At 40.1% G+C, this 13307-nt stretch overlaps 2 protein-coding genes across 2 annotated transcripts in view; both read left to right on the forward strand.

Moving 5' to 3' along the window:
• Positions 1 to 13307, forward strand: part of LOC111341968 (uncharacterized) — a 229902-nt gene that overhangs the window by 91652 nt on the left and 124943 nt on the right. The window lies entirely within an intron of this gene.
• LOC148726345 (NLR family CARD domain-containing protein 4-like) lies at positions 3267 to 10470 on the forward strand. The gene is made up of 2 exons (XM_088727035.1): positions 3267 to 3407; positions 8154 to 10470. Exon 2 carries the CDS (start codon positions 8174 to 8176, stop codon positions 10106 to 10108), a length of 1935 nt encoding a protein of 644 aa, XP_088583161.1. The 5' UTR covers positions 3267 to 3407; positions 8154 to 8173; the 3' UTR covers positions 10109 to 10470.

Here is a 13307-nt window from a genome sequence, read left to right on the forward strand (position 1 = left end):
GCCACCGACAACAGTCCTTCTCAGGACTACACTCACCCGGACGATCACACTACACCTTCACATATTTGAATTTGTTTTTTAATGTAATTGGTGATGCTGGTGCTGCTGCTCTGGCTGAGAATTTGAAAGAGAATACATCTCTGACAGATTTGAAATTGTCTTTTAATGAAATTGGTGATGCTGGTGCTGCTGCTCTGGCAGAGAGTTTGAAAGACAATACATCTGACAGATGTGAAGTTGTTTTCTAATGTAATTGGTGATGCTGGTGCTGCTGCTCTGGCTGAGTGTTTGAAAGACAATACATCTCTGAAATATTTGAATTTGTCTTCTAATGTAATTGGTGATGCTGGTGCTGCTGCTCTGGCTGAGTGTTTGAAAGACAATACATCTCTGAAATATTTTAATTTGTCTTCTGATGGAATATGTGATGCTGGTGCTGCTGCTCTGGCTGAATGTGTAAAAGAAAATTCATCTGTGGAAATGTTATTTCTGAACGAAAATAACCTTTGTGAAGCTGGTGCTGCTGCTCTGGCTAAGTAAGTATTTGAAAGAAAACATATCTCTAGAAGGGTCGTATTGACCTTTAAATTACTTTGATAATTCTGGTGCCGCTGCTGCTCTGACTGCTGTGTGATAGTGTCATCCATCTCTAACCGAGTTAGATGGGCTTCCCCTGAAATTTTATACTCTGTGCTCTGACCAATTTTAAAAAGCGATAATGTAGCGAATAATCAGGGATTCACGGCTCTTACCCTAAGCAGGGTAAATGTACAGTAGCTTCTAATTATCGATATAAATATTAATGCAAGACTTATATGGCATCTGAATAAAGGCTGATAGTTTCGAAAGAAACCGTTTGGGGCTGCGTCGGTGGGAGTAACGAAATAATATGGATATATCAAAAAAGGTGAAATGGTAAATTGGCCACCGTAACGATTACAAAAGCTGACGTTTCGAGCGTTAGCCCTTCGCTCCGACGAAGGGCTAACGCTCGAAGCGACGGTCAGCTTTTGTAATCGTTACGGTGGCCAATTTACCATTTGAACTTTGTCGATATATCCATATTATGTAGAATCTATTCACTAAGATTAATTACTTTAGTGTAAGAGCTTCATTTCAATGATAAATGTATTTCTTAAGACTTTTAACTGATGTAAATAAAAGTATTTTCAGCAGAATTTCAAGTTTTCTCCAAGTATTCTCTATGTGTGTTTGCTCTTTTTTTTCTGCATTCTTCCGAAAAATCTGTTTGATCCCGATGCTCCTTCGTTTACTGTTTCCTTACTTCATGTCAACTTTTTTGCTTGAGATCTTTTGGAAATTGACGCAATTGGTTTAATGTGGTATGTATGCTTTAGGAATTCGGTTTTACTTTGGTAATGATTACTGGATGAACGAGTGAATTGCGTTGCTAATTGAAAAAAGGCGAAAGGAAAAAAAAGAGAGAAAATGGACACTGGCGGCAGCCACAGATTATGCAGGTGTTCAAACTTTCCCTACCCTACCCTTCTCCTCAGATATTGTCAACTGTTAATTTTATCAAAGAATTTCTGGGAAAGGAGTAGGAGAGGAAAAGGAAGAAAACATGGGGAGGGGGAATTCAAACCCGGGATTGTAAAAGAGGTTCGTCAGTATTAAAATAACATAAAAGGAATGGAAAAAAATGTGCGACGATCGAAGAGGATGAACAAGAGAGGAAAAACCGCGGTAATGTTATGTAGGTCACGAGTAGTCAAAAGACATCTATGCATAATGAATCAAAGATCACGGACTTGATCAAACAGGGTTGTATAGGTAATCCCGCGCTAGAATAATAATTTTTTCCGCAAGCTCCTTACGGGAGTTACCCCATGACATTGAAACCCGCTTGAGATATGACGGACATGGCGCACGGGCTGAACAATAGAACACGCTGAAAAACAAAGATTGTAAGATAAGGTCATTATTAAATAAATTGCCTTGAAGATCAGTGGATTCTGTAGTAGCTAAGGTACCCCCACCCCACCCCACCCCACCCCACCCCACCCCACCCCACCCCGCTAAGATAAGGTGCGGCTCTTGACAGGGTTAGGACCTAGTCTCGTACCCAGACCCTAGAGTTAAACGAGAGGATCTGGGTAATAGATTAGTCAGGACCATCCAGGTGAATGAAATGAAACTGAAATGAGTGAATGTGAATGAAATGGCACTTCTATTTCACTGTCGGCCAGTGGAGCGAATCGTGACGGCGCTAATGCCGAGTCTCCTTTTCCGTTGTTTTTCTCTTTTTTATTGCCTCATTTAAGAACTCTAGCCAAAGCGAAAAGGTGGGAAAATTGTCTTCGTTTCGGGACTCGTGGACGGAGTCTCTGTTTGTATCCATTATTGTAGCGAAATGTATTAGTTTTTCCCCGCGCTAACCATGGCCGCTCGGGCGAAAAAGAAAGATTTCTAGCGAAGCGGTTTGCTCACACTATCAGCGTACCCTATCGGGATTTTGAGCACGCTTACGTATACTGAATTTGATTGCGCGGCTCTGTGACAAAAATGAAAATTGCTCCTTGAGGCAAAAAAAGCAGACTTTGCTTTATCGTTTTTCTAGAAGTGAAAATGTCATCCGGGAAATCTAAGAGAGGCTGATCGTATTAAGCATGAAAAACAGGATTTCTTCTTACGTTATCAGTTATTGTCAATTTAATCTCAGTGGGGAGTAGTACGGTGACAGTTAAATCTTATGGCCTTTGACAGAAGATGTTTCTTAATATGAGGAAGATGTTTCTTATTAGATATTTCTTATAAACGGAAATAAGATGTTCTAGAAGTGCCTGAATATTATTACAGGATCAGTCTTAACTTCCCACGGCAGTGAGGAGCGTAATATAAATCATTTTTGGTTAGTTTTACTTCTTTATCATGTTGGACTATGTTGTTGGTTGTTTCGGACACTAATTGATGTTACCCATAGTTTTGTATTATGCACAATAGACGCTTAACAACAAGCCTAATATTCCCATTTCTTTTGCGCGAAATAATTAAACGGCAAGTCTTTATTTTTGTCACTATTTGATAAAATATATCTTGTTACTACTTCATTTAAAACAATGTTACAACTTTGACGAAAAGACTTGATATTGGACAAGTGGACCAAAGACTTTAGATGAAAAGTACTTAGACGGAAAGACTCTTGGACAAAAAGACCGCATACCCTTTTCACCAACTCATCACTTTACCGATCCAATCCCCCCCTCCCCCACCTCCTCCTTGATTTGCGGCATCTTTCACTAAATGTCCCTATTTTCAAAACTGACATAAACATTACCCTCTATCATCAGACCCAAACAGACAAGAGTTGCAGCAGATCAGTAGTGAAGTACGAAACATTAGAGAAAAGTTGGACACCCAGCTGAGAGAGGACACGAGGAATGAAGGTAAAGAACTCAATCAGTACTACACGATAGGAAATTCAATTAAAACTGATATGATAGTCTGCGAAATATGTAAGATAAACCTCTTCTACATTTTTTCCTAATTTTCTACGGGTAGTACTTAGCGATTCCATCCATTATCAGTTGTCTCCCCCCACCCCACCCTGCCCCCGTCCTTAGGACCAACATGTACACCACGTTGAATCCATTCCACCAGAAGCTGCAATGTAATGATCTCCATTACAAAGGGAAAATCAAATTCCAATCTCGCCATCATCATTGTCCATGCTTCTTTTATTTTGCGTGGTATTTTCGAAGTCGCGCAGTTGTTTTGTACCAGCGAGAAATTTTTTAAAAATGTCCTCGGAATGTTGAAGACATTGCAGTTGAAGGGTCAGGTAAGAAATTTACAGAATTTATTCTATCGCGAAATCCTCCTAAACAACTCTCTGATGAAGAATCTTTTTGAAGCAAAAGTGTACCACGAGGTATGGAAGTCAGTCCTTCGAAAAAGTCTTTAACCAAAACTGATCTTGTAGGTAATTCAAACGATTTTATTTGGACTGTATTTCAAAATGAAAAAAAGGCTCATAACCTATGCAGACTAAATTACTTGTATAAATTGACCCTCAGAGTTGATCAGTGTTCCGCGTAGAAAGTGAGGCCCACGAACTGATCCCAAATCGTGCAATATTATCCAAGCTTTAAGAATCATTCCATCTAAGAGGAATACATTTGTAATTCCAAATCAGAAAAACGCAAATTAAGTCTTAATCTCGTAGCAAAATTAAAGAAAACATTATTGGAAACTTACCTCTGTGGCAGGTCTTGAAAACAGATTTGTCTCTTCATATGTTCTATGAAGCCAAGAAGAGACACATATATTCATTAAATTGCTGGGGCTGATCATACCACTAAGAACTTCGTGCAAAATTCAACTTGACAACGGGTTAAGAGATAGTTTACAATGTGAGGCCAGAGCTGCAACTTGAGACACATTATTTTGACCTGGTTGGGTCTCGTCTACACTGGTAGCAACACAAAATAGAACAAACAGCTAAAGAGCCAAATGTCGTGTCTTTTCCCACTAAGAATAAGTAGGAAAAGTTTCTTAAGTTTATGTTGTAGGTCTCGTGATTTAAGGTTTCCAGGTGTAGTCACGAAATCAGTCGAGTTTTTTGGTCACGGTGTTTTCGTTATTCCTGCCTTGGAGGTTTATCAGCTCTATATTTCTATGTCACTGTGGCGTGGAGGTTTTTAAACTCAAGGGTTATAGGTGATATATTCTGCTTGAGAGAGCTGAATTTGCCCTTTTCTGCAATTATTAAAGACATATTTAATATAAGAGAAAAATCGAGTTTCCAGATGGGATTTGAACCCACGACCCTCCGTGATCTAGTCGGATGCTCTAACCACTGAGCTACAGGAGACTCTATGGTGAGCAAGGGTCAATTAGTGGGTATTGGTTGGAACCCCATCACGTGGCTACACAGCCAAACATCAGCTAGCGCATAGAAGCTCACTAACAGCATCACGCTGTCACATTAAAGCATCACATGCAGCCAACCAGCCCCCAAAGTAAGCATGTGAAGATGAAATAAACAATTTTTAATATAAGAGAAAAATCGAGTGTCCAGATGGGATTTGAACCCACGACCCTCCGACCCTATTAAAGACATAGGGGCTGAAAATACTTATCACTCGTTCGAGCTCTTTCTTCCCGTGTGACTCTGCATACAAGCTTATTTACTCCAAATGTATGCTCAATCTACGCGGATTGAGCCTCAGTTAGTTGCATCTTTGCTTTGGGTTTGACCGTCTATCGTGCTGTTGTCGCGTTAACTATTTCCTATGGTCTGCTGATGTGTCTACATGTTTAAAACCTAAGGAAAGGACGAAATGGAAGAACGCAAAAAGCTTTGGAAACCCCTCAAAGACACGAACGACCTTGAAAACGCTCACTTTCCCGAAGTTGGTGATCGAGAACTTCACGTGTATAGATTATAAGAACACGCACGCTTATCACGAAGTAACAAGTAGACTGGCTAGTATGTGTAAATAACTCTTGTTTTCCCATTGCGGTGGCTCGTGCACATCTAACATGATAAACGCAGGCCAGAAACGAAATACTTCGAAGTACCATTTTAGGCCGTGTACCAGAATCGTAGGGTCGGTTATATATACGTGGTCTAACCCAAGCCCCGGTTTTACGCAAACAGTGAGCCTCAAGGATTCTCCATGAGAGGGTGGATTTAATTCGGTAATGGTCCATCCATTGCTAACTATCCGCCCTCCTGACACAGTCAGTAACAAAACTTATTACACGACTCGGGCAGTCAGAGGGCCAATAACTAAAATCAACCAATCAAAATGCTCTATTGCCGGTCCAATATTCTCTAAGTATTGAACCGGGCACTGTCCCGAATGATACCGCACTTGTGTCGCTTTGAATTTCAGTCGTATAATAAATCTCTTATTAACCAAGCTTGCTCGGGACCGTACTGGAAGAATATCGGCCCTCAGTCTTTTTTGTACGGACCGAGCGCAGCGAGGTCCGTACTGTCAAGACCTCGGACCGATATTCTCCCAGTACGGCCCTCGCGCTTGGTTAATAAGACGTATTTATTTAACTATGTGCTCAACAAAATAACCTTTGACGCAAATCTAATTTTGCGAATCAATAATAATTGACAAGTGGTAGCTGCCATTGATCTGCGCGTAAATTTCGTGTAAACTGAAAATTTTTCTTCTCTGATTTTGTTGATAGGGTGGCCAACGGAAACACTTAGAATTATCAGATATATATCACAGTTCAAACTATGTCATAGCGGTAACTTCTTTAGTATGTCAGACACTTTTTGAAAAATTGCTGCTCATCATAACAATCAAAAGAATGTCAATTAAAACCAAGTCACACCCGCCAAACGATAAGATTTTTGCTCGATAGCACTTGATTTTAAAAGGATTGAGAGACACACGATATTCTTATAATTACTTCGAATTATCCTCGATGCCTTCTAGTTGGGGTCTTTTCTATAATCATCTATGTTCAAAAAACCGCCAGGCGGCAAGAAGCTGAAAGTAGGATTGAGAAGCCACTCACCGGCTGCGCCGTGGAAAACTACTAGGCCGATTACAAACTACAAGCTATAGCGTCAGTTTTGCTCGTAAGAGAGAGGAAATTTTCATTTTGAAATTAATACCACTTGGTAAAATATTTTCAGACGATCTCGTCATTGAATTTCGCAAGATTACGTTGCGTGACACAATATTCATAAAGTTTGTAAGAAGTTCCTTTCACTTTATAAAGTCTTGAAAAATCGAGGGAAATAATAATCTACTTGGCATATTTAGTGTGTTTTCGTGAATATATCATTTTCTGGGGATATCACGGGAGCTTTTGGATAATAAACACAGCAGATGGGTCCTTTGAATAAGTTAGTACAGTATAAAATTAGAGGATAAATTAGCCAATACAAAATTAGTGCACTTCAAGTAATATTAATAAGGAAACTTTTTAAATGGATAATAAGAAATATTTTGGATTAACATGACCATTTTACATATCAATCCTGCCTTTTAGTGATTTCTTTTCTTGTCTCTCATTACTGCGTGATAAACATAACAATAGGACACTTAGAGCGATGAATCACCTTTCGGCGGCAACATTTTTGTAGATGGTGTAGAGATTTTTCTCCCCTAAATGCTGTTTCATGGTATCATCAAGCATGAAAAAGCTGCAAAATGTTCAATTCAGGCGTCAACCATGGGTCGAATGCGTAAATTTCGTAAATAATTGAGTCTGCTTTTGTGCATTGTTGGGTAAAATTTTCGAAAACGTGCATATTACGTTGATCGGCTGTACAAGAAGTTCGCCGAAGCCGCAACATATTTTTATATTTCCATACTCCTCTAACCTATTTTAGTTAGTTTGAATAAATATATCATTGGGTAGAAGTTGGAATTTTGTGCTGAGCCGATGTAAAAGTAGCATATTATACGGTCATGGTGGCAAAGGCAAAGTAGGTGTCAAACTGAAAATAATTTTCAGTGTAAAGAGCCTTTGAAAAAGAAAAACTTAGGTGATTTTTTCTCACAAAGGATCGATCTAAATGCGCGAAGCAAAAAAATTCCTCAAAGAAGAGTTTTGTGAAAAGACGAGTAATTCAATTTGTGTCATTATTGATGATCGGCGCTTTTAAAAAACGGACCTTTGAGCGCTGAAGGGACTTTCGCTTGGAAAAAATGTTTTGCATTATAACATAACCAAAGTAAAGCGCGTGCTCTGATTGGTCAATTTAGGGCCCCCCATTTGCCCATGGGTGTACGCTGCTGACGTGAGCATATGCAAAGACTAGTTTTCCACGCGCGCTTGTTTTTTTCTGTTCACGTAAGATTTGTTCCATAAAAGGGAACTCTTAGCTACAATGTGTCAATGTTATGTTATAAAACAAATGATAAACACCACAGCGTACACTATTGAGTTATGGATGCGCTTGGGAGGTTTGCTAAGCACTCAAGAAGCTAGAGTCGCTCTCGGCTATCGCCTCGAGCATAGTTAATAGAGGTCCCCTCTATTAACTATATCTCGAGCGACTCTTACGCTTCTTTCGTGCTTAGCAACCTCCCGCGTGCATCCATAACTCAATAGTGTACGCTGTGGTGTTTACCATTTGTTATTTATTTCGAAAAACCAAGGTGGTTTCGACAGTTTGACTTAACACCTGACGAGAATTATTTTTATTTTAGATGCCTTTGATCCCACCGAAATGATTGAGAACATTTCTCAACTCTACAAAACCCGCGAAGGTACGATAAACCCCCTTCCCTGGTGTGAAGACTTGAACTTTTCTTTTGGAGACTTCTACACCAGACTTAAAATCATCTACAAGGAGAAAACGAGAGGAACAGCTACGGATAAAGTTGTCACAATTTCTGAAATCTTCAACCCGCACGAAGAATGTGAAGAACCAAGAGTTGTATTAATAGAAGGGAAGCCTGGTATGGGAAAGACAACTTACTGCAAAAAAGTTGTTTTCGACTGGGCCACTCAAAAACGCGCAACCGGAAATTACTTGGCAAAATTCCGCATAGTACTTTTGATTAAATGTCGTGAAGTTCAGTCTGACCTTTGGGAAGCCATTGATGATCAAATTCTACCTCGACCTATCGGTGACGACCAAAGAAAGAGATTCTTCGACTTCCTTCACCACAATCAATCTAAAGTTCTCCTGGTACTCGATGGATTGGATGAAGTTTCGGAGAAAAAGCTACCAAGGTTTTCAGAAATTATTCAAGGCCGAGAGCTGCCAAAATGTCGCGTGGTTGTAACTGCACGGCACGAGGCTGGAGTCAAAGTTCGAAAATACTGCGACACGCTGCTAGAGGTGGAGGGATTCACTGAAGAAGATGTGAAAACCTTCATCAAAAAGTACTTCAGAGAGAAGACAAACTTGGCCGAACAGCTTATCGAACAACTGCACAATGATAAAAACTTACATGAAATGTCGACGAATCCTCTCAACGTTGCGCTTCTTTGCCTGGTCTATGAAGATTTGAACGGTGTATTTCCTGAAAGCAGAAGTAAGCTGTACATGGACATAGTTGATTGTATACTAAGAAGATACAGAGCAAAGAAACAACTTTCAGAAGTCGAAGAGGACCTTGTTGGACTTTACGAAAGCCAACTGAACCACCTTGGCTCGATAGCTTTGAAAGGTTTATTAGAAGACAACTTGGACTTTGACGAGAAGGAGCTTGGAAAACACAAAGGAAGTGATCTACCGGAACTTGGATTTCTCTCTGTTCAGCCCGGAGGCAGTAAACTCCGAGCTACTAGACGTTATGGCTTTCTTCACAAGACTTTCCAAGAGTTCTTCGCCGCTTTGAATCTCGTTTGTCAGCTTATCAAGAAAGAAATTAGCACGGACAGCATAGCTGTTGACATACTGGGATTTCGCCACAAGCTGAAACAAGTGCTTCTGTTCACATTTGGCATTCTTGCCGCACGGTGCGAGGAAACAGCAGAGAACCTTATGAAAAGTATGGCGACACAGTTAAACCAGGAGGACGGGAGGGAGGAAGCCAGAAATAGTATGTCTGTTATATTAGAGTGCATTTATGAATGCAAAAATGAAAATTATTTCGATGTAAAATTGGCCCGCACTCTTGGCCCTTGTCTCCAAATTGAAACCATTGCTGTTTTTCGCAAATTAAGTGTGGCTAAGACTATCTTACTAACCAACATTCTTAGAACAAATACAAGTGTAACAAGTTTGTATTTGCCTTTGAAGAACATTTGTGATTACGGTGCCGCTGCTCTGGCTGATTGTTTGAAAGAGAATACATCTCTGACAGAGTTGAGTTTGCATTCTAATGAAATTGGTGATGCTGGTGCTGCTGCTCTGGCTGAGTGTTTGAAAGAAAATACATCTCTGACATATTTGAATTTGTCTTCTAATGTAATTGGTGATGCTGGTGCTGCTGCTCTGGCTGAGAGTTTGAAAGAAAAGAAATCTCTGACAATGTTGGATTTTTATGAAAATAACATTAGTGAAGCTAGTGCTGCTGCTCTGGCTAAATGTGTTCAAAGAAACTTCATCTCTAACTATTTGATTTCTAGACGGATTTACCTTGGGGAAGCTGGTGCTGCTGTTCTGTCTAAGTTTTTGAAAGAAAACTTATCTCTAGAAGGGTCGTATTGACCTTTAAATTACTTTGGTAATTCTGGTGCTGCTGCTGCTCTGACTGCTGTGCGATAGTGTCATCCATCTCTAACCGAGTTAGATGGGCTTCCCCTGAAATTTTATACTCTGTACTCTGACCAATTTTAAAAAGTGATCATGTAGCGAATAATCAGGGATTCGCGGCTCTTACCCTAAGCAGGGTAGTACAGTAGCTTCTAATTATCGATATAAATATTAATGCAAGACTTATGTAGCATCTATTCACTAAGATTATTTACTTTAGTATAAGAGCTTCATTTGAACGATAAATGTATTTCTTAAGACTTTAAACTGATGTAAATAAAAGTATTTTCAGTAGAATTTCAAGTTTTTCCCAAGTATTCCCTATGTGCGTTTAGTTTTTTTTCTGCTTTCTTCCGGAAAATCTGTTTGATCCCTATGCTTCTTCGTTTACTGTTTCCTTGCTTCATGTCAACTTTCTTGCTTGAGATCTTTTGAAAACTGACGCAATTGGTTCAATGTGGTGTGGATACTTTAGGAATTCGGTTTTACTTTGGTCATGATTACTGGATGAAAGAGTGAATTGTCTTGCTAATTGAAAAAAGGCGAAAGAAAAAAAAAAAGAGAGAAAAGGGACACTGGCGGTAGCCACAGATTATGCAGGTGTTCAAACTTTCCCTACCCTACCCCTCTCCTCAGATATTGTCAGCTGTTAATTTTATCACAGAATTTCTGGGAAAGGAGTAGGAGAGGAAAAGGAAGAAAACCTGGGGAGGGGGAATTCAAACACGGGACTGTAAAACAGGTTCACCAGCCTTTAAATAACATAAAAGGAATGGAAAAAAGTGTGCGATGAGGGAAGAGGATAAACAAGAGACGAGAGGAAAAACCGCGGTAAAGTTATGTATGTCACAAGTAGTCAAAAGACATCTATGCATAATGAATCAAAGATCATGGACTCGATCAAAAAGGGTTGTTGGGGTAATCCCACGCAAGAATAATATTTTTTTTCCGCAAGCTCCTTACGGGAGTTACCCCACGACATCGAAACCCGCTTGAGATATGGCGGACATGGCGCACGCGCTGAACAATAGAACACGCTGAAAAAAAAGATTGCAAGATAAGGTCATTATTAAATTGCCTAGGAGCTCGGTGGATTCTGTAGTAGCCCAGGTACCCCCACCCCACCCCGCCCCACCCTCTTAGATAGGGTGCGGCTCTTGACAGGGTTAGGACCTATTCTCGTACCCAGACCCTAGAGGTAAACGAGAGGACCTGGGTGATAGATTAGTCAGCACCTTCCGGGTGAATGAAATGAAATGAGTGAATGTGAATGAAATGGCACTTTTATTTCACCGTCGGACAGTGAAGCGAATCGTGACGGCGCTAATGGCGAGTCTCCTTTTCCGTTGTTTTTCTCTTTTTTTGCCTCATTTAAAAACTCTAGCCCAAGCGAAAAGGTCGGAAAATTTTCTTTGCTTTGGGACTGGTGGGCCGAGTCTGTTTGTATCCATTATTGTCGCGAAATGTATTAGTTTTTCCCCGCGCTAACCATGGCCGCTCGGGCGAAAAAAAAAATTTCTAGCGAAGCGATTTGCTCACACTATCAGCGTACACTATCGGGATTTTGAGCACGCTTACGTATACTGAATCTGATTGCGCGGCTCTGTGGCAAAAATGAAAATTGCTCTTTGAGGCAAAAGAAGCTGACTGCTTTATCGTTTTTCTAGAAGTGAAAATATCATCCGGGAAATCTAAGAGAGGTTGATCGTATTAAGCATGAAAAACAGGATTTCTTCTTACGTTATCGGTTATTGTCAATTTAATCTCAGTGGGGAGTAGTACGGTTGACGGTTAAATCTTATGGCCTTTGACAGAAGATGTTTCTTAGTAGGAGGAAGATATTTATTATTAGATATTTCTTATAAACGGAGATAAAATGTTCGCTAAATGAGTGGACAAAATATATGCAAAGATGTTCACACTTGACTCAGGCGATCTCAGAGGTACATCGGCTTTATGAATCTTCGGTAAAACATACATTCTAGGCAGCTGTTCGAGTCGTGGTCTCATCTTTTTTTAGACGGCCTCTACTAGATGTCCGCTTCGTTTCAAGCGCAGTTTCTAGGACAACCTCCTCAACAGTCTGTCGAATCTTTGTTCAAGCGCTGATACTGTCCACTTTCGATCACAGAGGACGTCTTTGCCTGGTAGGTGTCGGCGTCTTGGAGGATTTCGGTCGTGTCATGATAAAATGTACTTGATCCCCCTCTAGGCTCTGTGATATTGCTATGATCTCCCCTTCCTTTTTAATGAGGGTCTCAGTGGAGTTAACTGTCAACCATCAAATGGCCAAAATATTAACCGTCAACCGCCAAAAATTAAACGCAATCTTTTTACCGTCAACCATCAAATAAGCAAGCCAATGCTAGCCGTCAAATGTCGGGTTCTGTTGTTTATTAATAAAAGTTTTGATATATCACAAAACACTTTTATGTAAGTCCTTTAACTTCTAGTCACGAGTAAACCTGGTCATCGATAGAACTGATTTCCAGTGTGGAAATACTTCTGGTGTTCTAAGACGTTCGTTATTTGTTAATAAAAGGTGTTATAAATTAACAGTTCTTTACAAACGCATCATAAGGAAAACTTTTTAGAAATGACATTCCAAAAAGGTTAACCGTCAACCGTCAAAAGGGCTTATCTTTAACCGTCAATCCGGCATCAACGTGAACCCACCCCCCCCCCCCTTTGAGACCCTCTTTTATTGCCAGTTAATTGACCGTCAGTTTTCTATCTGTTCCTCCCCTCCTTTTATACTCTGTTGGCGATGACTGTTCCCCGACGAGCTCTCCCTGAAACCATGTGATGCTTCCCTCATAAATAATGATACGGTTATCTTGGGTAGCTACCCACATGCGTCTGAGTGTCCCGTTCGTGCCCATCCCTTTTGAGCTTTAAATTTTTTTACGTTTGTAGATCTTCATTTTGATCTTGCCCAATAAACCTTGTTCCCTTCGTACACAGTCAAACACTTTCCTACAGAGGAATCCTGGCTTAGAATACAAATAGAGGAAAGCATCACTTTAGCCACTTTTATGTTTTTACAATTTTCTAAGAGGTATATCCTTTTAAGCTTCACCTCCCCCCCCCCCCCTTATTTCAGAGATAATGCCTGCAATTTAATAACCTTCAAAGGTCTTGCAGTGTATATTAA

The sequence above is a fragment of the Stylophora pistillata genome, chromosome 7 (genome assembly GCF_964205215.1).
Source record: "Stylophora pistillata chromosome 7, jaStyPist1.2, whole genome shotgun sequence".
Classification (NCBI taxonomy): Eukaryota; Metazoa; Cnidaria; class Anthozoa; order Scleractinia; family Pocilloporidae; genus Stylophora; species Stylophora pistillata.

What these genes read in the sequence shown, in the direction of transcription:
- LOC148726345 (XM_088727035.1), top strand. Translation starts at nt 8,174, where the DNA reads ATGATTGAGAACATTTCTCAACTCTACAAAACCCGCGAAGGTACGATA.